Genomic DNA, 24,696 nt, shown 5'->3' on the forward strand with positions numbered 1-24,696 from the left:
GGGGAAGGGACATACCAAGGGAGACAGTCTTCCTCGCACTTTATGTAACATGTGACCCCTTGATAGTAAGTCTTGGCACACCGTGTGACTACAGGGAGCATTGCTGTACAAATCCCCATCTCCGTAACCTCTTTCAGCCCTTCAACCCTCCAAAATCTCTGCGCTCAACCAATTTTGGCCTTTTGCACATCTCCAATTTTAGTCACTCCACCATTGACAATGTGCCTTTTCCTATTTTTAAAAAATCATTTTATTCCTTTACGGGATATACACGTCACTGAAAAGGCATCCCTAATTGCCCTTGAAAAGGTGGTTGTGTTCTTGATCGGCTGCAGTCTATGTGGTGTAGGGACATAGTACTGCCTTCAGCTGCCTAGACCCTAAGCGCTGGGATTCCTCCTTAAACACCTTCACCTCTCTCCCTTTCTCCCCTTCTCTAAGATGATCCTTAGAACTTACCTCACTGACCAAGCTTTTGATCACCTGCACCATTATCTCCTTATGTGACCTGGTGTCGTGTTAATCCTGTGAAATCCCTTGGTGTGTTTTAGTATGCTTAAGGCACTATGTAAGTGCAAGTTATTATTGCTGTTGCAGTAGCTTAATAGTGGATTATTTTCCACTGGGTACCGTTTTAATTTAAATTGGCGGAGGTGGAAACTAATATCTATTCTAAAATGAATGTAGGGTTGATTTTCAGATTATGATCTGAAACAAGGTTCCTTAACTTTTGGACATGTATATCTGGAAATTTTGGGTGCAATCATTCTGTTTCTCTTATAAATCGAACCAGAAAATTGGCCCACATCTAGACGAGAAAATGGCTGACAGAAATATCTGTTTAAAGCTAAACTGAATCACAAATGTTGATATTTCTGCTGATGAGCTCTCTGTAACAACCTGAACTACTGAAACTTGAAAGAGTTAACATTTCTGACCTTTTGTCAGAATTATTCTGAAAGGAAGCTGAATGTATCTTTCTCCATGGATGCAGCATTTCAATTAACTCATCCAACTGAAGATTTTGTACATATACAAAAGCTGCCCAATCTTGCTCCTCACTGGGGGGGAGATGAGGTGGGGGGGGGGGGGGGGGCAGAAGCTCTTACTTTCATATACATTGTTTGACAATAAAAGTAATGACCCAATAGCTTAATCATTAGTTTTCTTTTATTCTTTCATGGGACGAGGGTGCCGCTGGCAAGGTCAGCATTTGTTGCCCATCCCTAATTGCCCTTGAACCGAGGCTAGGCCACTTCAGAGGGCAGTTAAGAGTCAACCACATTGCTGTGGGTCTGGAGTCACATGTAGGCCAGACCAGGCAAAGATGGCAGATTTCCTTCATGAGCCAGATGGGTTTTTACAACAATCAATGATAGTTTCATGGTCACCATTACTGAAACAAGCTTTATATTTCAGATTTATTAATTGGATTTAAATTCCACCAGCTGCTGTACTGGGATTTGAACCCATGTCCCGCGGGCATTAGTGTAGACCTCCAGGTTACTAAAATATAAGCAAAATAATGTGGATTCTGGAAATCTGAAATAAAAATGGAAAACGCTGGAAAAACTCAGCAGGTCTGTGGAGAGAGAAACAGGGTTAATGTTTTAAGTCCGTATGAGTCCGTATGACTCTTCTTCAGAGGAGGGAGAACCAGAGTTAATGTGTCGAGTCCGTAAGACTTCTTCAGAGCTCTCTCCACAGATACTGTCAGGCCTGCTGAGTTTTTCCAGCATTTTCTATTTTTACCAAGGCATTACTAGTTCAATGACATTGCCACTGTGCTGCCATCTGCATCATTAGTGTTCTGCATTGAGGCAAAATGCAAATTATTTCACATCAAGGCAGCAGTCACACTGCCATTCTTACATCCGTATATTGTAGTTTTAGGAGAACATCAATGGAAAAGTGTTCCATCAACTCAGGAGTCAACTGAGTTCATTAAGTCCCTATGCTGTGAGCCGCCTCCTCACAACAGCTTACGTTTTCCAATGTATGTACTCCATTTACCCAACATAGAATTCATACCAATTGGGAACAACCAGCAGTTCCTATTAGACATGAGCAGAAACGTCTTATATTTCCTCACACAAAAGGGAAGCTCAGCAAAATAACAAACTGAGATTTAAAAAAAAAATACAAGAATTGCTGACATTTAGTAGTTTGCAGTCCAGCACATTATAATGTAAAATGGAGGAAATTCATAATACATTGTTTGATAAAACAAACTGCTATACTTGAATTACATTAAACATTGATGATATTGGATAAAGGATGATGCTGTAATGGATCAAAGCACAGTGATGGTTTCACTGTATATTTTAATCTCCCTGTGGCTCACATAGTGTCCATTAATATCACTGACTAATGAATAAGTCAAGGAGATTTAAGTGCACAAGACTAACATAAACTGGTATTTTTAGTTTTTGTGCCCCTGATCTGTCAATTTGCCCCAATGTCTGTTCCGAAACCAATGCAGCAGCTTTCCTTCACATCATTGATCATCTCTTATGTTAGACATCAGACAAAACTAATAAAAGCAAAAAAAAAAAAAAAATTCCTTTGCCAGAAATATGAATGGCATTTGGATATCTAAAAGAATCCAAACATTGTGACAGTGGAGTTCAACCTGTGATTAACGAAAAGTTGCAAATGATGTATATCATTGTGCACTTATCTGGAAGCTTGAGTTTGAGTTTAATTTCTTGAACAAAGAGCTATAAATTAAAATTTATTTACCGCAATGTTATAGTCTGGACAAGAGATGGCATTGCCAATATCCCTGGGTTGACTGTTCTACTCACTACAAATTGGACGCTCACTATAGGAAGCATGTAACAGGAGTGTGAGGATATATTTATGAGGGATAAGGGAGAGAGGCATGAAAAGTTTGTTTTTTTTTAAATTAGAGCCAATAAGCTTAAGTGTTTATCTATCGTAGCTTTCAAGCTTATAAAGGACTATCATGAGGTAAATAACATTTGATGCCATTAGTTCTTCGGGTGGTAACAAGGCAACGCAAGTTTAAAATGATGACTAAACCAATTAAAGGAAAGTTAGAAAAACTTCCTTGACACAGTGGGGGATTACAATATGAAATTAATTGCCACAATTGATTGCTGCAGTGAAGACCACCAGGGTAATTTTACCCCCACTGCCTCTGGAGTGAGTAGGATAGTGTTGGAGAGGGAGGTTAAATTGTTCAAAATGGAAACTTTGACCCCAACTTAATGCAAACATGACTATGTCCAGTTTAACTGTGGCTGGTTTGGGGTCAGAAGAGTTACCTGCTCTTGAGAGGCTGGTCAGTAATTAAATCATCAAGTTAGATATAACACCTCCAGCACCTGTTTCCCAGGCCTCAGCAAATGAAGGGAGACAAGAGCTACTGGATTCAGCAGGTAAATGTTTTTCTAGCAACGCTTGTGGGCCAGAAGGACCAGGGGGTGCTCCCTACCCAACCCCTCAAACTAAGCTCCCATGATCTTCCGTTACTGCACCCACTACAATACTCAGACCACCATCCCCATGATCTGATGATCACTTCCCCGTGATCTCTTGGATCCTCCACCCTGTGATTGTCAGAACACCCCATGATCTCTCACCATGGGATCTCTCCCAAGACCCCCTAACAATCTCTCCTCCCCAACCGTAATCTCTCCCTCTTGCAGTTTGTCCCACCCTCTCTGCCATGTTCTCTGCACAACCCTACCATTCTTCTCTGATAGCCGGGGATGGTCCCAAAGATTCTCAGCTGCTGCCTTCTATCCGGAGGCTTTCTCTCCTCACTACTAGTCCGCCTCTCAATCTGGCTGTTTGCTGGCCAGGAAATGGAGCCAAAAATTTCAAATGAGGTCAAGTCATAGGAGTAGATCACCAACCTGAAACATTAACTCTTTGGGCAGAATTTTGCCGTTGGTGAGCTGGGGGCGGGGCCCTCTCGCCAACGTATAAAATGACGCAGGATGTTGTCGGGGGGGGGACCCCCGATGTCATCCTGCCCCATTTAAATTTTCAGGTAAGCGGGGGCGCAACGAAATGAGCTGCGGGCCTGCTGACCTGTCAATGGCCAATTGAGGCCATTGACAGGATCATTTAAACAATTAAAGGACCTTAAGGCTGCGGACAGGCCAGGAGCCTCAGCGGGGAATAGAAAAAACATGAAACCTCATCCACAGGTGGGAAGAGGTTTCATGTAGGGTTTTAAACAGTTTAATAAAGTTTACTGTAATTTATGAACACTGTCACATAAGGGGGACATGTCAGGGAATTTTTTAAAATTTCTATTTTAATCTTTTTAAAAGTGTCAGTGATCTCCTTGAGGCAGCACTTAGCCTCAGGGAGATGTGCACTCTTTCATGCGCACGTGCGAAAGAGCGCACTCTCGCTTTTGGGGAATACCCACCACCCCCCCCGCCACCGCCCGCACAGGGAGCGCATAGCACTTCCCGCTGGGCGTCACGCTGGGCGGCCCTTAATTGGCCCCGCCCACATAAAATGGCGGTGGGGCCTGTTTCTCTGGCGGGGATCGTCTCCCCGACCACTGGAGATTGGATCGGGCCCGCAAACTATGTCCAGTTTGCATTAAGTTGGGGTCAAAGTTTCCATTTGAACAATTTAACCTCCCTCTCCAACACTGTCCTACTCACTCAACAGGCAGTGGGGATAAAATTACCCTGGTGGTCTTCACTGCCCTTTCTCTCTCCACGGATGTTGACTGACCTGCTGAGGGTTTCCATCACTTTATGTTTTTATTTCAGATTTCCAGCATCTGCAGTATTTGGCTTTTGTGAGGTAATCAGTGGCATACTTTAAAAAATTCAAATGGGCACATAATGCCCTTTAGGGAAGGAAATCTGCACCCTAACCCGGTCTGGCCAATATGTGACTCTGATTCTAAACCCTACACTGACTTTTAACTATCCTCAGAAGTGACCTAGCAAGCCATTCAATTATACCAACCACCAGGGGTAACTAGGGATGGCCAATTAATACCATCATCAGCTACATCTTGAGAATGAATTTTAAAAAAACCTATGGGTGAACAGGGTTTGGCTAGAAATTTCAACAGTTAAAATTGGAAACAATAAAAGAGCTAAAATTTGATTCCCAAGATAGATTCTTGAGAGTCGGTAAGACTGAGAATTCCCACTGATAAAGAGAAGACAGACGGAAGAAATGAAATGAAATAAATCAAAGGAACAATAAGCCACAGAGTTAGTTCTGCATCAGAATTTTCAGTATCAGAATGTTGTTCCTCCCTACAACTGCTGCTTTTCCTCAAAGTGCATCAAACGTTGCCATGCCAACTGTGTCATTGCCTAACTTCATCAACCACAATTTACACCGTGAGTTATGATGATCTGGGATACACTGCCTGAAAGGAGCAGTGCAAACAGATTCAATAATAGCTTTCAAATTGGAATCTGATATACGCTTGAGAGGCAAACATTCACTGGGCTACAGGGAAAGAGCTGGTGGGAGCGGGATTAATTGGATAGCTGTTTCAAAGAGGCAGCACAGACATGATGGGCTGAATAGTCTCCTTCTGTGCTCTATGGTTCTAAACAGAAGTAAAACTGAAGCACAATATTTCTGGGTCAGAGGGATTCTTACAAGCAGTAAGACATTAGGGCACATGAAAAGAAGGCTATAGCAAAATATGATAATTGTTAATCAACCAGCTTTGTGTGAACACACTGAAAATAATGCGTGCAGGGCTACAGGGAAAAAGGAAGGGGAGTGGCACTTTGTAAATTGCTACTGTGGAGAGCTGGCACAGACATGATGGGCCAAATAGCCTCCTTCTGTGCTGGAAAATTTCTGCGATAAGATCACAAGGAGTAGGAGCAAGAGTAGGCCATGTGGTCCATCGAGCCAGCTCCACCATTGAATGTGATCATGACTGACCTCAGGCTTTAACTCCACTTTCCCGCCCACTCCCCATATCCCTTGGTCCTCTGAGACAACAAAATTCTGTCTCTATCAGCTTTAAATATATCGTATGATGGAGCATCTACAACCCTCTGGAGTAGTGAATTCCAAAGATTCACAATCCTCGATTGAAGAACTTCCTCCTCATCTCAGTCCTAAACGATTGACCCCTTACCTAGAGACTGTGCCCCTGTATTCCAGATTCCCCAGCTAGGGGAAACAACCTCTCAGTGTCTAAAAAAACTCAGCAGGTCTGACAGCATCCATGGAGAGAAAGGCAGAGTCAGCGCCTCGAGTCCGTATGACTCTTCTTCGGACTCACACGGATTCGAGGCGTTAGCTCTGTCTTTCTCTCCACGGATGCTGTCAGACCTGCTGAGTTTTTCCAGCAATTTTTGTTTTTGTTTTAGACTTCCAGCATCCACAGTATTTTGCTTTTATCTTTTCTCTCAGTGCCTACGCTGTCAAACCCCTTCAGAATCTTTAACTTTTAATTATGTATGTTTATGTGGTATTGCAATGAGAGGATAAGGGAATAAGAAAGAAAGGATGCATTTACATTTATAGAGCACCTTTTCCAAATGTAGGATGGCTCCACCATTGGCAGTTGTGCCTTCAGCCCCTAGATCCCAAACGCTGGAATTCCCTCCCTGCTCTACCTTTCTCTTTCCTTCAAGGTGCTCCGTAAAACCTACCTCTTTGACTCAGCTTTTGGTCGTCTGCCCTAATATCTCCGTATGGGGCACGGTGTCAAATTATGTTTGATAATACTCCTGTGATGCCCTTTGGGACATTTAACCACATTCAGGATGCTATAAAAATGCAAGTTGTTTTTGGTGAACATCTCAAAGCATTTCACAGCCAGTGAATTACTTCTGAAGTACAGTCACTGTTGCAATGTAGGCAAACACAGAAATGGCTCAAAAACTACAGGCGAAATGCTGTAGTTAATGGGTTAATGTATTTTCAGGTCGAAGGGTGAAAGTTGACCAAGACACAAAGGCCGGGAGTTTCCAGTCCTGCTGGGACCCGGAAATTCCTGCTTGAAGTCAACGGACCTTTAGCTGGTCTGTCACATTTTCTACCCCGTCCATGACAATTCCTGCCCTGGGTGGGACCAAAAAATCCTGGCCCACATCCACTGCCTGTTCACGGTTATAATGAGTGAACGAGCAAGCTCGACGGAATCTGATTTAATGAGTTGACGCCTGTTTCTCCCTACGCAGATTCTGACTGACCTGCTGCACATATTACAGCAATTTCTGCTTGTATTGTCGTTTAACAAGATAGCTTCATTTATTTTACTGTTTTGTACTATAGTGAAAATGCAGCAAAGGAATCTGAGCCCAATCGGACAGATTCAAGACTCTTGTCCCATAATTGGTCATCTCGCCAATGGGCACTGTCCCACTCACAACGCATCACCAAAGAATCATTTGTGCACTAAACCCAGGTTATGTATCTTTGTTCACCAGCTGCTTATCCCCATTTAAAACTGCACCACAGGATCTAGTGGAAAAAGCTAAGCAAGCAACAGGGCGATGAATGAAGTTTTCTGACTCACAGGTGAACATGTAGTCAACTGAATCCAGTGAACACATGGAAACTAATGAGTCAGCTGCAATATATCTTCAAGAAAGTAAACCTTAAACTTTTGTGAGGTGATTTTGCTTTCAGTCAAAAATTAAAGCAAACAGTTTGATGCCCAGGCTCTTGATCTCTGTTTTCTCAAGCTCGTTGGTCTTGATACAACAGGAATCCTGAGCTGGCCTTTACAGACACCAATTAGTGTCGGCCTTGGCTAATGGGTAGTGCTCTCAGCTCTGTGTCAGAATGCTGAGGGCTCAAGCTCCATCTCAGAAAGTTGGGCATTTCCAGTGCATATACTGAGGGAGTGCTGCACAGTCAAAGGTGCCATTTTTCGGCTGAGACGTTAAAATGAGGCTCCATCTGCCCTCTCAAGTGGTTGTAAAAGATCCCATGGAACTATTCAAAGGAGAGCAGAGGAGTTCTCTTGGCCAATATTGATCCCTGAATGAACATCACGGCCTATCTGCTCATTTTCACATTGCTGTTTACGGGAGCTTGCTGTGTGCAAATTGGTTGCAGCATTTCTTACATTGTTGCAGTGGCTACACTTTAGAAAATACTTCATTGGCTCTAAAGTGCTTTGGGACCTCCTGAGGTTATGATATGTGTCATATAAATGCAATTATTTCTTTCCGTTACCTAAACTGACAGCTGCTTTTGTCTAAGGTTATCACAGCTGGTTCGATGGGATAAGCAGCTGGGTTAGTGCACATATGATAAACTACGTGATAAATTGTGAGTGGGACAGTGGTCAGTGGCAAAATGAGCAAGTATGGAGCGAGAGTCTCAAATCTGTCTAATTGGGCTCATATTCCTTTGCAGTTTATAGTTACAGTATAAAAAAGTAAAATAAATGAAACTATCTTGTAAAACAACAATACAAACTGGAAACGCTGGAAAACACTCAGCAAGTCAGCCAGCATTTGGGTGGAGAGAAACAGATTCAAATAGGATAATTTAAACAACTACGAACAGTGGGTTTGGGTTGTGTGATAAGTTAAAACTTTAAAAATTTCAAATCTGATCCCAGCCCATCTTGAACCTTCCCACTTCCATGAGGGAAGTGCCTTTACTGCATTGCTTGTGGGTCAAGAGGAGGAAGAGAGCTTCCCCCAAGTCTAACAAGCTAACCTGCTTCCAGCTCCATGCTCGGTGAAATCTCTCCTATTCCAAACTCCCAATCCCCACCACAGTCTCTGTCTGCCTGTCTACTTGCTCCTGAGCTGCCGCATTTCCTGCCTGACAGGTAAACTAGCCTGACAATCAGGCTGCCTATCTGGTGGGAAACCTGCATAGGTTTTTTTTCTTTAAAAAGGCATCTTGTAGTTCAAAACTACAGCCCCCCCCCCAGACCCCACCCACCGCTGTTCCAAAAGTGCGGTCCCATCAACATCAGGGCTAATGTTTCAGGTCATCAACCTTTCACCAGAAAGGCTCCTCTGTATCTCTCTGCACAGAGGCCTGGGGACTTGCCGAGCCTTTACCAGCATTTTCTGCTTTGACTTGGATTTACAGCATCCGCAGTATATTGCTCTTTCTTCAAAAAAAGGGGGCGCTGATTTAAAATCATAAACATAACATGCGGAGGGGTGCATTACAGCTCCACCAAAAAAAAAAATCACGCAGCACCTGAATTTGTGGATTTTTTTTGTCACGTCAGAAGTTTACTTCAGGAGAAACCTGCCGAGTGAGAAACTGAACCCGTCCGCAGAAAATTCCCAAATATTCAACGGCGTGTGAGAGCTTAAACAAAAATATATAACTCAGCCTGCCGCTGGGTATGGGGACGGAAGCTAACCTGTGGATGCGTACAAGGCCAGGGTATACAGTTGGATTCAGCTGAAGTCCCCTCGCACAAATCAGCAAGTGACTTTCGAGAGAGAAACATGTTGAGAAAGAAGGTGGCACTGGAGCCAGGAAATGAAGCACTTTGCTGTCACAGAGCTGGAAAGTGTACACATACCAATCGAGGTGGGCATCTCCCCCCACTGCACGACCATCTCCTTGGTGATCCGACCATAGGTATTTATGTAGACCCCTTCGTCCTCGTAGCAAACCAACAGCTCCATTCCATTAGTGTTCGGAAGGATAATAATTGCATGCGGATGAATGCTGCCCTGAATCTGAATGAAGGTTCACGTGAAAACATTACTATTTAGTCAGAAAAACTACTCCACAGCAAATGCACTAATGCTAAAAACACATTGGTCACACAGGAGAGTACCAGAACATTTTAGGAATCAGGATTCACAAGAATGTTACAATAGTGAAGCATCGTATTTGTTACTTTAAAAAAAAAATGTCTCATTTGCAGCAAACAGAATTGTAGACAGACCCAATTTCTTTTTCTCTACTTGCCAGGCTGTACGTGTTTAAGCTGACGAGAGGAGCCCATTTTTCAGCTACTACTATCCTCAACATCAGAACAGGCATCCACAGTCGGAGAGCAATTTTCATCCGCTGCCTTGTTATTCTCATGAGGTAATCGCGATGAAGGCAGGAGAGTATCTGAATTTCAATCGTTGAGCCCTTCAAACAAAACTGGAACACTTGACAGCAAGCCAGCTTAATAAAGGCTTGCTCTCCATCAGGTGATTCCCAAAACAAGATACCCTGTCACTAGAGCAGGCCCCACAAGCTGCATGCTATGCAACATCAAAGGCACCGAGGGGGTGCTTTATTTTTAGAGACTCATAAAGCAGCCAGCCCACAAAGCTGGGACTGTGGTAATAAGGAGGACAGATCAACTCATCATTCTGCCTCAGCCTACCGTGCTGCACAATCTGTGCCTGGTATGCATGGGGAAAGTTAACTGTTTCATTCAGTGTGCGGTGTGCAGGACAAGCAGCGTACCAGGTTGTCTGGTATCAGTGCAAACTTTCTCCCTTGCTTACTCCGTATGGCGAAATCAATGTTTTCATCTGAAGCAATGAAAACCTCTCATTTATCATCCTTTATGGAGAATTCCCACAACATGCAGCGAATGGGACAGAATCCTGAAATTAGAGCTCAGCCACTCAGGAGTAAAGTCAGGAGGCACTTTGGTCGCGAGGAGGTTAGTCAGAAATTTAGAACTCTCTTCCCCCCTAAAGGCTGTGAATGCTGGGTCAACTGGGGCTGTTTTATTTAGATAGAAAAGAACAAAAGTTTTGCATTCATATGGCACCTTTCACAACCTCAGGACAACTCAAAGTGCTTTACAGCCAATGCAGTCACTGTTGTAATGCAGGAAACACAACAGCCAATTTGCACACAGTAAGATCCTGCAAACAGCAATGTGATAATGAGCAGATAATCTGTTTTACTGACAGTAGTTGAGAGATAAATATTGATCAAGACACTGGCAAGAACTTCCTGTCTAAGTAGTGCCAAGGGATCTTTTATGTCTAAGAGGGAAGACGGGGCCTCAGTTTGACACCTCAGCTGAAGACAGCACCTCTGACAGTACAGTGTTCCCTCAGTACTTCATTGGAGTATCAGTCTGGGATATGTGCTCTAGTCTCTTGAATGGGACTTGAACCCACAACCATATGACTCATTGTGACAGTGCTACCAGCTGAGCCAAGGCTGACAGAGTTAAGGATTTCAAGGAATACGATGCAAAGGTGGGTCAATGGCTTTGAAGAGAAGATCAGCAATGATTTAATTGAATGCCAGAAGAGGCTTGAAGGGTTGAAAGGCCTGTTCATGCTCTGTGAAATGGACAATTACTGGATAATTGAAAGTTATTGATGAGTGTCTTTCTCAGAATCAATTCCTAGTGAATAGTGTGCCATTCAACCTCAGCGTAAGGAAAATCAACTTCCTGCAGCAGAACAGCAACATTTATTTAAAGGCAGCATCAAGTACTGTTTAAACTCTAGGGTTCCCTCCTTAGACTTCTCGGCCTCTCTGCCTCACTCTCCTCTTTTAAGAGACTTCTTAAAACTACATTTTTCCCACCTAGAGTATCTCCTTATGTGGCTCGGTGTCAAATTATGTCTGCTAACTCTCCTGTGAATTGCCTTAGGACATTTTAATACATTAAAGGTGCTATATAATGGCAAGCTGTTGTTGTCTATTCTGCTTAATTCAAAGTTGCTGAATTAAAGCTATCTGTTATAATTGTTACTTTTATTTACAATACTACGGAGAAAGAAGCCGATTTTGAAAAATGTCGTTTTACACCTGCAGAAAGAAGCTAGGAATAACTGTTAGTGACATTTGTGGATAAAAGCTTATTATATGAAATGTCTCTGAATGTTTATTTTAAAATGGGAGAATTCTGTTAAAATAGTGGACAAAAATGTCAGACAAATACATCAAACTTTCACTGACTAATGTCAGCTATGACTCATTCCTTGACTTCAAAGGTCATTTAAAACAGTTTAATGCACTTTCTAATTCTTGCACTGGATAGATTAGCTATTGGAGAAAAATGAAGGATTGGGAGGTTTGTTAAGATTGTTATTTTCTTGTTTGGGTGATGGAAGATACTGGACGCAAACTCATGCCAGGAACTTCAGACACATTCATCTCCAATCTATCTGGATTGTGAGAGAGTTACTGACTGGTTGTTCCCACACTAACTGGTGGGGGGAGGTGGCCATGAGCTGTATTTCCCAGTCTACAGCACGTAAGTGCTACTGGAAGTGTAGGAAATGGTACTGGAAAGGAGCAAGCCATTTTGATGAACTCAGGAGTGATACCAGGAAGTCCTTCAGCACAAAAGGGATAGTCAAAAACCCTCGAGAAGCTATTGAGGCTGGAAGGCCAACTGGACATCTATAAACAAAGAATGGTAGATTTTTGCTATCTTTTTCTTTATTCTTTCATGGGATGTGGGTGACGCTAACAAGGCCTGCATTTGTTGCCCATCCCGAATTGCCCTTGACCTCAGTGGCTCACAGTCAGGCCACTTCAGAGGGCAGTTAAGTGTCAACCACATTGCTGTAGGCCAGACCAGGTAAGGATGGCAGATTTCCTACCCTAAAGGGACAGCAGTGAACCAGATGGGTTTTTTTTTTTACAAGAATAGTTGTCATGGGCCTGAATTTATAGCTCGGCGAGTGGGCAGGCCCAGGGTCGGCTGGGAAACAGACCACCCCCCGCGATCGATCCCCGACGGCCAGCCAGCGTGAAGCACACACTGAAAAGCTCAGCGCTGCCAGGGTGGTGGTGGTGGTGGTGGTGGTGGGTGGGTTGGGGTGGGGGGGTGGGGGGGGGGGGGCTTGGGGCGGGGGTGGTGTGTGTGTGAAGTGGGGGTGCAGGAGGAGGGTGGGTGGTGACGTCAACCCGGGCATGGGCAAGCACTGAAAGAAAGTTCCCTGAGCAGCCTCAGGGAACTGCAGACCCAAAAATGTCCCAGTAAAGTTTTTAAAAATCAGAGAAATAAAATGTCTGAGAACGTCAATCAAGCGCCTGAAAATAAAGGTGATAAAAATGCTGCCTGCAGATGTTTATTTTTAATTTATTTCATAACAGAAACCTCCGGCCCTTAGGTGAGGTTTCATGAAAAAATGTAGAGGCTGCCTGGCTGATGCGCCCGTCCCCCCAACGGGCGATGGAAAATAGCAGACAATTGAGCCATTAATGGGCTTAACTGCCCTCCTAATTGTTGGCGGGCGCTTCCGACTTTTGCGCCCATCCGCCGAGTGAAATATCGCGCGATTGCGCGATGACATTGGGACGCCCGCAAGACGTCATCCCACCCGATTTCACGCCCAATCGGGTCGAGCTCACGCCCGCCTGATCAACATAAAATTCAGCCCGTGGCCACCATAACTGAGACGAGCATTATCACTCCAGATTTATTAATTAACTTCAAATTCCACCAGCCGCTGTGTTTGGTTTTGAACCCATGACCCCAGACCATTACCTGGGTCTCTAGATCACTAGCCCTGTGACATTATCATTACACCACCATCTTCCCACAAAGATTATGTAAGGGTGTTGAGGGTTCTAGAACCAAAGTGGATAGAGTTAAGATGCAGGTCAGCCACGGTCAAATTAAATGGCAGGACAGATGGAAGGGACTGAATGGCCTATTTGGGACAGGTATTGTGCAGGATTGGGTTAGGGGAATGGGTGGGGGAGGGGGTTTGGGAAGATGAAATAGTAATAATATGTGAGCGGGAGTTGTGTAGAGCGCAGAGATTCTAAAACACAGCTCTGGCTACCACATGCTGTTTGGGAGCTGCGTGCTGATGTGTTAAAGAAACTTAATTATATGGCAGATGTGTGAGTGAGTCAAATTCTCACCTCCTATAGTGCTCAGTGACAGGAAGGGACAAACCTTCAACAAATTCAGTGAAGCATCTTTTGAGTACATTGCAAAGCATTAAGAGCATCACAACTTGTTATAAGGAAGTGAAGTATAAGCAGTTACTTGTGTTCAGTAGTTAACATTGATTGTTACTGAGCACATAAGGTGCAAAAAGTTAAGATCTTCAGTTGGCAAGTAAATAAAGCCAAAGCTTAATGGATCGTGTGACATTCCTCTGTCACTATTTCAATGAGAGGTTAACCCGTTTAAGATAAAGTAATGAGCAGAGAAATGCCACATGGATGAGTAAACATTGGCCCATTATTATCACCAGTAGTCAGTTCTAGTCTTGCCAGCATAATATAGTCACTAATACTGTTTTTTTTTAAACTTACTGCAAGGTTCACTGCCGAAGTCTGATTTTCAATAAGCTAGCCAAGCTGGGCTAAGCAGTGGTAGAAAAACCACAAACGGAGAAGAAAAATGCCAGACAGGGTTTCAATTCAACCTTTCATCCTTAGGACGTGGATGTCATTGGCAAGGCTGAAATTTATTATGTAGGAGAGGTTTGATATGGCTCAGTGACTGGCCGGGATAATTCAGTAGTCAGTCAAAAGTCCATCACATTGAAGTAGGACTGCAGGCACATATAGGTCAGAACAGGAACGATGGCAGGTTTCTTTCCCTGAAAGGCACCAGTGAACCAGTGAACCACTGCAAAAACAACAGCACCGTAGTCACTGTCACTGATACCGGCTTTTAATTTCAAGATTTTCTAAAACTGAATCCAAATTCTCAAACTGCCAGGGTCAAATCGGAACTCACATCACTAAGCAGTTAATGTAAACACTATAAGGCCATTCTCCACTATGATTTTTTTTTTACTGCTGGTCGACATTTCCTAGATGCTGTTGAATAGCGTGCCCTTAGGCGCGTTGAACGAGGACATGAAGTTTCCCCATTGTCAAGTAGCTCTTCAGTACTCTTGCTCTAATTTCACACATGAACTGTCACTTCAGCAAAGCATCAAGTTTACTGATTTTGACTTAACTGAGATCCATAAAAAGTGCTAGAGGGAAGGAAGAAAATTAAAAGAGAAGTGAACTAAGTCACTGATTGCATTGAGCACCTAACTATAATGTAAAAAATACATAACTCCCGGACTGTCCATTAATAGTGAGGTATTCCTGGTTAGAATAGTACCTGCATAAAAATGACTTTCATGAGGACCTGCATTCGTTATCATAAATTGACATCTTACCTTGAAAAAAGGACACCATAAAAGAAGGCCATTCAGCCCCTTGAATGTGTGCTGATTCTTTTGATGACCAATTCTAGTTAGTCCCACTCTGCTGTCATCCCTAGCAAGAGCCTTGCAACTTTTTCTCCTTCAAGTATTTGCCCAATTCCCTTTTGAAGGTTATTATTGAACCTATATCGACCAGTCTATCAGGCAGTCATTCTGAATCCTAACCACTCCTGTAAAGAATCTTTTCCTCACGTCGTCTCTGCTTGTAATGCCAATCACCTTACATCTGTGTCCCCTTTCTATTGACTCTTCAGCCATTCGATACAGATTCTCTTTTTATTTACTCCATCCAAACCCTAAATGATTTTCAGCACCTTTATTGAATCTCCTTTTAACCTTCTCTGCTTTAAGAAGAATAACTCCCGCTTTTCCAGTCTATCCATATAATTGTAATCCCTCATCCCTTAAACTGTTCTGGTAAATTTCCTCTGTACCCTCTCCAAATCCTTCACATCCTTCCTAAAGTGTGATGCCCAGAATAGGACACAATATACCAGCTGAGGCCAAACTGATATTTTATAAAGACTTAGCATAATTTCCTGGCCTATATGTATAAAGCCCACTATCCCAAATGCACTATTAATTGCATTGTCAGCTTGCGCTGTCCCCTTCAAAGATTTGCGCAAAAGCACATCTCTTCTGGCACCCTCTTTACAATTGAACCATTTAGCAGGTATTAATTGTCTCTCCTTGTTTTTCCTACCGAAAAGTAGGCACAATACACATTTAAATAAAGTAGTGTGTGTGGTACTTTGCTCAAATCCCTATAGAATTCGCCAAGGAGCTGATTGACCTTATGAGCTAGGACCGGCAATGTAGATTCAGCGCACGAGTAGAGATTTCTTGCCTCTGATGGGATTTCCCAGCTGCGTCAGTACCGAATCTTAATTCAAGACCCTTCACTGGACCGGGACCAGTAACTGGGGAGAAGCACTTACGTGAGTTGGCAGGTAGATGTCATAAACAGTTCCTGAGTCAACATCAATGGCATGAAAACCTGAAGTGGACCCATAGATTGCCTTTAACCTCTGACCTTCCTCAACCGTCAGGTCCACTGACAGCGGCTTATGCGAGAGAGACGTAAAAGACTACGAGAGAAAACATAGCCAAAGTATATTTAGTGACCCAATATGTCAGTATTACTGCAGTTCAACAGCCTGAAATAGCGAGAAAACTAACAACATATTAGCCTTTGTCAGCACATCTGAGAATTGAAAAGACGCTCCCATTAAAGATACATCAATATGTGTAACATATTCCCAGTAATCTCTGGGATTCCCTCCCTACACCTCTCTGCTTTCTACCTCACTTTCCTCCTTTAAAACACTCCTTAAAACTTATCTTTTTTGATTAAGCTTTTGGGCATCCATCTCCTGGTGTGGCTCGGTGCCATACTTTGTTTTATAATGCTCCTTGGGACCTTGTATTACGTTAAAGGTGCTATATGAATGTAAGTTGTTGTTGTAAGACAGTCTGGTTCCTCACGGCCTCCAGCCTAAATTTAAGAGCTTTCATATCTGAATAGGTTACCCCAGGTTCACCTCTTTTTTTTTCAATAAGACCGGCAGCCAGTCTGCTCCTAACTTGTGTCCAGGCTCACCGACGATGAGGATAAAGTGGCAAAAGATGCTGGCCCCAATGGCACTGCAGGTTTTTCCCAATCGCTGCCTGAACCAGTTGGGTTTGGGAGATCCCAAGTTTGGCTTCCCCTGTCCATGCAGGATTAACTGATCTCAGCCAGCACGGCCTACAGGGGACTGGAAGGGCTCTGCATCTGAGGCATGGTGTTAGTGCCAGTGTGAGTGTCGGAGAAAGTCAGAATTGGACTCTACAACACCCCCATTATTGAACAACCTGTCAACACTCACTTTTGGATAATAAGCTCTTGGAGAGGGTAGTTATCATGTTGACACGCAACAAAGAGTCAGTACGTTCAGGGGAAAGGGGCAAAGATGAAACATGGCACTGATAAAAAATAACACATTGTTGACTCTTTCATCTTCCTCCTAAGCACAACCTTTGCTTAGAAATGACTTAGAAAAAAGACATTACTGATTTAATGCTTAATGCATTTGTATGTCTTCCCTCTGCTATGTTAAGGGAGTCATGCCTCATGTGAGACAACCTTATTTTCATAACACAAAGAATATCCAGTTACTAAACAATGTGCAGAAAATTAAAAAAAAAATCTATCTAATTATGTCCAACCAGGCGAGAATTCTTTTACTTTTCTCTTTACTTCTGCATCACCTTGCACCCCCACCCCCACTCCCACAAAGAAGGTTTCTCATGAACTAAGTATAAGGAAAGAACTTGCTCGGGGCGTTCTAAAACACCTCACAGCCAATGAAATACTTTCAAAGTGTTGCGGGTCACTGTTGCCCTGTCATGGCAACACAGCAATCACTAAGCAGCAATTAAATAATGTCCAGATTGTCCGTGACTGAAATAATGACCAGATTGACTACATTTTGGTTGAGGGAAAATGTTCACCAGGATAGCACAGGAATAAACTACTCTTCTTTGAATATAGCCATGGGATCCTTTCCATTCCTCTGAATAGGCAGAGGGAGCCTGGGTTTAACGTCTCATCTGAAAGACGGCATCACCAGTAGTGCAGCACTCCCTCTGTGCTGTACTGCAAGTGTCAGCATAGATTTGGTGCTGAGTCCTGGGCTGTGGAATTTAAACCCCAATTTTATGAACAAGTGCTACCACTGAGTCGAGCGAGCAATCAAAACAACAACTACAACAATAACTTACATTCATATAGTACCTTACATGGCAAGGTGCTTTACAGGAGCATTAGAAAGCAAAATCAAAAACTGGGCTACAATAGGTGATATTAAAGCAGATGACCAAAAACTTGGTCAGAGAGGCAGGTATTAAGGAGCATCTTGAAGGGGGAGAAAAAGGCAGAGAAGCAGAGGGTGTTGTGGAAAGAATTCCAGAGCTTCAGGCCATAGCAGATAAAGGGACAGCCACTAGTGGTGAAGAGCTAAAATTGAGAATCCTCAAGAAGGCAGAATTAAAACCCAGAATACATACTTAAAAATTCAGCGTCAACTTCTAAATAATGCATACATCAAAACGTGAAGCATTTTTGCTGATTTTAATTTTCAATGTGAGCCAATCTATTTGGAATGTTATAAATTATTTCTCAATATAATGACAATGCTCCTTAATGTGGCACTGCTCAACTGGATATACACTTTTGAGATATTTTTCTCTCTCCTTTGGTTTAGACCATACATTATGGAATTTTGTTGGTTTATGTAAATGTTGCAGTATAACAATCTATGACTCATCTCAGAGATAGCTGGGGCTCTAACAGCCTGAAGGGTCCATGTGTGAGTGGGCGTTACACTCGCAAGGTAATTGCGACTGAGTTATGCAATCAAAGGCCCACAGGACATTCAACGGTGATCAGTCAACTACATCTGGCAGTATTGCCAGCAAATTGCTCTACAGGATTATCAATAAGTTCTCCTGTTTGTGTACAGCTTATTAAATCTGCTATGAATATCACACGCTCCTTAAACTGGGCGTCACATTCCTGCCATTTCCACAGCCAGAAACATCTACCACTTGGTGGAGCTTCATATGATCCTGAATTCCCATCACTATCCCTACAATATTATGAGTGGAGTTTGTGGGAACAGTGTGTCCTGACTTTCCAAGTACAATACCACGTCAGATTACCAGTTATTTCTGAATACTCTGGGTGTGTTTCTTCTCACTTCTGTGAACATACTGCATATTTTCTAACTAACAAAAACTTGAGCTCATCCAAAAATTTGCTGCCTGCATTCTAACCTGCTGCAAGTCTTGTTCACCTGTCACCCCTGTGCTCACTAACCTATGCTGGCTCCTGGTCCAGAACGCATCAATTTTAAAATTCTCATCCTCGTTTGCAAAGATCCCCATGGCCTCATCACTTCCCAGCCTCCTTCAGCCCTGCAGTCCTTCAACATCTCTGTCCTTCTCCAGTTCTGGCCTCTTCTGCATCCTTGATTTTCTTCACTTCACCATTGTTGGCCGTGTCTCATGAAGTGCCTCCTAAACCTCTCCGTCTTTCTACCTCTCTTTCCACTTTTAAGACCTTAAAACCTACCACTTTGACCATGTTTTTGGTCATCAGTCCAGATATTTTCTTATGTGGCTTGATGTCAAACTTTAAGGCTCCTGTGGAGTGGCTTGGGACATTTAACTAAGTTAAAGGCGCTATATAAATGCAAATCATGCTTCTTGTTGCACCAATGTGCAGTAATTTTGGCTGTGAGCGGGTCACAAGATAAACCCTCATTAGCTGAGAGCAGGGCACTTAGAGTTGCCAATTCTGGTTGGATATACGCTTGGAAATTTTGTCACATGACCAACCACCTCACCTACTCAACATTTCTCCCCCATCTTCATATTTTTCATAATCAAGAAACTAATAAGTGTTTCAAGAAAATGAAAAAGAAAACCCACATTTTGTTTTAAATGCCATCGATATTTTGCCTGGGTTGTCAGGAACAATATTTATGAGATTAATCTTTATTTCCTGGAGTTTGCAAGACAGTAGCACTGGAGATAGGGCTGTAACACTGTGGCTCCAATTTTCTGCCTTAAATCACATGGAGATAAAAAAAACCTCTCAATAAATGCCTCTAGTCCATGTAAGGGCATCAACACCAAACAATATACCAGGTATTAAACCTTCTGGTCATAGGGTCTAGCATACAGCATACCTCCAACCTAAAGTTATCATTTAAAGCAGCCATACGCTCAAAGGTATTCTTTTTTAATTCATTCACAGGATGTGGGCTTCGCTGGCTGGGCCAACAATTATTGTCCACCCCTAGCTGCCCTTGAGAAGGTGGTGGTGAGCTGCCTTATTGAAGCACTGCAGTCTATGTGGTGTAGGTACACCCATAGTGCTGTTAGGAAAGGAGTTCCAGGATTTTGACCCAGCGACAGTGAAGGAATGGCGGTATATTTCCAAGTCAGGATGGTGAGTGACTTGGAGGGGAACTTCCAGGTGGTGGTGTTCCCATCTATCTGCTGCCCTTGTCCTTCTAGATGGTAGTGGTCATGGGTTTGGAAGATGCTGTCTAAGGAGCCTTGGTGTATTTCTGCAGTGCATCTTGTAGATGGTACACACTGCAGCTAGTGTGCGTCAGTTGTGGGGGGAATGAATGTTTGTGGATGTGGTGCCAATCAAGCAGGCTGCTTTGCCCAGGATGGTGTCAAGCTTTTTGAATGCTGTGGGGGCTGCACTCATCCAGGCAAGTGGGGAGCATTCCATCACACTCCTGACTTGTGCCTTGTGGATGGTGGACAGGTTTGGGGATTCAGGAGGTGAGCTACTCATCGCAGGATTCCTGGCCTCTGACCTGCTCTTGTAGCCACAGAATTTATATGGCTCATCCAGTTCAGTTTCTGGTCAATGGTAACTCCAGGATGTTGATTGTGGGGAATTAAGTGAAGGTAATTCCATTGAATGTCAAAGGGCAATGGTTGGATTCTCTCTTGTTGGAGATGGTCATTGCCTGTGACATGAATACTACTTGTCACTTGTCAGCCCAAGTCTGGCTATTGTCCAGGTCTTGCTGCATTTGACTACTTCAGTATCTGAGGAGTCGCGAATGATGCTGAACATTGTGCAATCATCAGCGAACATCCTCACTTCTGACCTTATGATGGAAGGAAGGTCATTGATGAAGCAGCTGAAGATGGTTGGGCCTAGGACACTACCCTGAGGAGCTCCTGCAGTGATGCCCTGGAGCTGAAATGGTTGACGTCCTGGCATGCCCTCCTGCACTCTTCATTGAACAAGGGTTGATCCGCTGGCTTGGTGGTAATGGTAGAGTGGCGGATATACCTGGCCATGAGGTTACAGATTGTGTTTGAGTATAACTTTGCTGCCGCTGATGACCCACAGCGCCTCATGGATGCCCAGTCTTGAGTTGTCAGATCTGTTCAAAACCTATCTCATTCAGCATGGTGGTAGTGCCACACAATATGATGGAGGGTATCCTCAACGTGAAGGCAGGACTTCATTTCCACAATGGCTGTGCGGTGGTCACTCCTACCGAGTCGTAGACCGCTGCATCTGTGGCAGGCAGATTGGTGAGGATGAGATCAAGTATGTTTTTCCCGCTTGTTGGTTTCCTCACCACCTGCTGCAGACCCAGTTGAGCAGCTATGTCATTTAGGACTTGGCTAGCTCAGTGCTGCTGAGCCAGTCTTGGTGATGAACAATGAAGTCCCCCACCCAGAGAACATTCTGCACCCTTGTCACCCTAAGTGCTTCCTCCAAGTGGTGTTCAACATGAAGAAACATTGATTCATCAGCTGAGGGAGGTTGGTATGTGATAATCAGCAAGAGGTTTCCTTGCCCATGTTTGACCTGATGCCATGAGAAATCATGGGGCCGGGAGTCAAATTTGAGGACTCCCAGGGCAACTCCCTCCTGTCTGTATACCATTGGGCTACCACCTCTGCTGGTGGGACACGACATACCCAGGGATGGTGATGGTGGAGTCTGGGACATTATGTGTAAGATATGATTCGTGAGGATGACAATGTCAGGCTGCTGTTTGACTAGTCTGTGAGACAGCTCTCCCAATTTTGGCACTAGCCAAATGTTAGTAAGGGTCAACAGGGCTGCGATTGCTGTTATCGTTTCTGGTGCCTAGGTCAATGCCGGGTGGTCCGTCCAGTTTCATTCCTTTTTTGTAACTTTGTAGTCGTTTGTTACAACTGAGTGGCTTGCTAGGCCATTTCAGAGGGCATTTAAGAGTCAACCACATTGTTGTGGGTCTGGAGTCACATGTAGGCCAGACCAAGTAAGGACAACGGATTTCCTTCCCTGAAGGGCAATAGTGAACCAGATGGGTTTTTACAACAAGCGACAATGGTTTCATTGTCATCATTAGACTTTTAAATTCCAGATTTTTATTGAATTCAAATTCCACCATCTGCCGTGGTGGGATTCAAACCCAGGTCCCCAGGGCATTACCCCGGGTCTCTGGAATACTAGTCCAGCAACAATATCACTATGCCATCACCCGGCATGCAGCACACCTCCAATCAAGAGTTATTATTTGAAGCAGCCACACACTCAAAGGTATTTATCTTTGATAAAAAGAAAAAAAAACTCTGCTGGCACTAAGGAAATGTTTGCACTGGGATTTGCATACTTCACAGAAATGAACCTTTATCGTGGGCTGTAACTGATTCATTCTTGGATTAATTGATGTTTGTTCATTGAGACATACGTAACTCACCACAGTCGTGGACCCCAGTGGTTGCTATTTGCAGTGACGTTGCAAATGCTTTGTCTTTGAAGCTTTCCTCTTGGGTAAAGGTCGAGGTTGATAGCTTTTTGTATGAAGGGATATGGAGATAAAGTGGGTATTTGGTTCTGAGGTGCAGTTCAGCCATGATTTATTTGAATGGGCACAAGGGGTTAAATAGCCTACCCTGTTCCTTACATTCCCAAGTTGTTAAACACCAAGAGATGATGTTGCAAATACTAAGCAGGTCGATCAGTGTCCATAAAGAGGAAAAGCAGGTCATCGCTCTGTCCAAAATCTGGAACAAAGGTTTATAGTTCTGGTAAAGGGCTAGAATTTGCCTTTTCTCTCTCCGGATGTTAACTGACCTCCTGTGTGCTTCCAGTGTTTTCTTATTTTAATTCCAGGATGTCAACACGTGTCATTTATTTGTATTTTTAATTGTATTCACTTCAAAGTGGTTGAAGGGAAACTTTCTGGTGATGTTGGAGCCTTATTCTTATGAAGACTTGGATTTACAGATAAGATACATTAGCTTCATTGTGCCTGTTTTAATGCTATTTTGTTTGAATTTGGATGAACATAGATATTGTTTTAAAGATTTCAAGGTCACCTCTTTACTCATACTCTGTTCCACTTCTCAGCAGCCAACTGCCACTGTTAACCTAAATAAACCAGGGAATTAATTGAGTCAAAGTGGGACATTTCTAAAACCAATATATTCCAGGATCCTGGGCAGCTAAAAATGGAACACCAAGGGACCAAAGCGAATGGTGTGCTGAATAAGTAGGTCATGAACATATGACATGTGGCTGTGAGAGAACGTTAAGTAAGATGGGTTTTATATGGAAAATGTTTACAGCAGTATTTCATCGTTAATGCAATTTGCCATAAAAATAATCCCTGAATTTCTTCCAAGCATGTGCATTCACCCGCTAAAGTCACAATATGTCTCAGTACGTACAACTGCTAGATTCCCAGGCAAGTCACTGTGAGCATGACCAGGGGTAAACAGACACCAATAATTTCAGGCACATATTCGTAGTTGACGTGACATCCCCAGCACTGCCAGGTTCATCATCACCCACTCACAGGTAGATTACCTTTCAAGTCTTATTGGCCAATTGATGCAGACTGATTGATGAAGCTAAGTAGCTGACGAGACCCAGGCCTGTATTATTGCTTCTCCAAGTTAGTAACTGGGATTCCTGGGTGAGTGACTTGCTGTAACCTGCTTTGCTCCAGCAATTGACGTGCAGTGAATCCTGAGCATGAATCTGCAGTTTACTTTTCCAAGTAATATAGTGCCATGTCAACCTAGTGCACCCATCTTAACTCTTAGGACACTGGAACTCTTTGGAAATTGAACTGGTTAATCCTTCACAGTTGCATTAACTGCAAATAGTTTCCACATGAAGTATCTTACCTTAAACGCCATAAATTTGTGGTATGGTTTTGGAGCCCATGCATAGACTTCAACAGAATTCTTCAGAGCAATCACCAAGAATTTTATTCTTTCGTACTTGACTGTTAAAAAAGGACCAAACTAGTTAATGCAGCCGTCAGTCATTTTGGAATCAAGATTGTCTGATACATCAAAATGCTGCAGAAATTAGGTCACATTATAATCATTGATAGTCAGAACAGATTTAATCATACTGTTCAGAAGTAAGCTTGAGCAGTTCAGTTTAGATTTACATCCAATAAGACTGAGTTTGAATCCAGCCTTTAGAACCATAGAAAAGTTACAGCACAGAAGGAGGCCATTCGGCCCATCTTGTCCACGCCAGCCCGAGGACACCCAGGTGCCCTTTCTAATCCCACCTTCCTGCACCCGGCCCATAGCCCTGCAACTTACAGCACTTAAGCTGCAGATCCAGGTGCTTTTTAAAAGATTTTAGAGTTTCTGCCTCTACCACCAACTTGGGCAGCGAATTCCAGACACCCACTACCCTCTGCGTAAAAAAATTCTTCCTCATGTCCCTCCTACACCTTCTGCCACTTATCTTGAATCTATGCCCCCTGGTTCTAGAATTCTCCACCAAGGGAAACAATTTTATCTTGTCCACTCTATCTATTCCCCTCATAATTTTGTACACCTCAATCAAGTCACCTCTTAGCCTTCTTTGTTCTAAGGAAAATAACCCCAACCTATCCGATCTCTCCTCGTAGCTACACTTTTCCAACCTTGGCAACATTCTTGTAAACCTCCTCTGCACACTCGCCAGAGCTATTATGTCCTTCCTGTAATGCGGTAACCAGAACTGCGCACAATACTCCAGTTGTGGCCTCACCAGTGTTTTGTACAATTCCAACATTATATCCTTACTTTT

The 24,696-nt window shown here is 43.3% G+C and overlaps 1 protein-coding gene across 7 annotated transcripts in view; it reads right to left on the reverse strand.

Moving 5' to 3' along the window:
- si:zfos-2326c3.2 (mitogen-activated protein kinase kinase kinase kinase 4) overlaps nt 1–24,696 on the reverse strand; it is a 280,244-nt gene that overhangs the window by 3,341 nt on the left and 252,207 nt on the right. For 6 of the 7 annotated variants that reach the window (XM_041195370.1, XM_041195371.1, XM_041195368.1 and 3 more), the window contains 3 exons: nt 23,790–23,890; nt 16,019–16,168; nt 9,491–9,650 (listed from right to left, as the gene is read on the reverse strand). In XM_041195370.1, coding sequence (XP_041051304.1) covers nt 9,491–9,650; nt 16,019–16,168; nt 23,790–23,890 — 411 coding nt within the window. The remainder of the gene's footprint in view (nt 1–9,490; nt 9,651–16,018; nt 16,169–23,789; nt 23,891–24,696) is intronic. The other variant, XM_041195369.1, reaches the window with a different exon arrangement.

Source organism: Carcharodon carcharias, chromosome 9 (genome assembly GCF_017639515.1).
Source record: "Carcharodon carcharias isolate sCarCar2 chromosome 9, sCarCar2.pri, whole genome shotgun sequence".
Lineage (NCBI taxonomy): Eukaryota > Metazoa > Chordata > Chondrichthyes > Lamniformes > Lamnidae > Carcharodon > Carcharodon carcharias.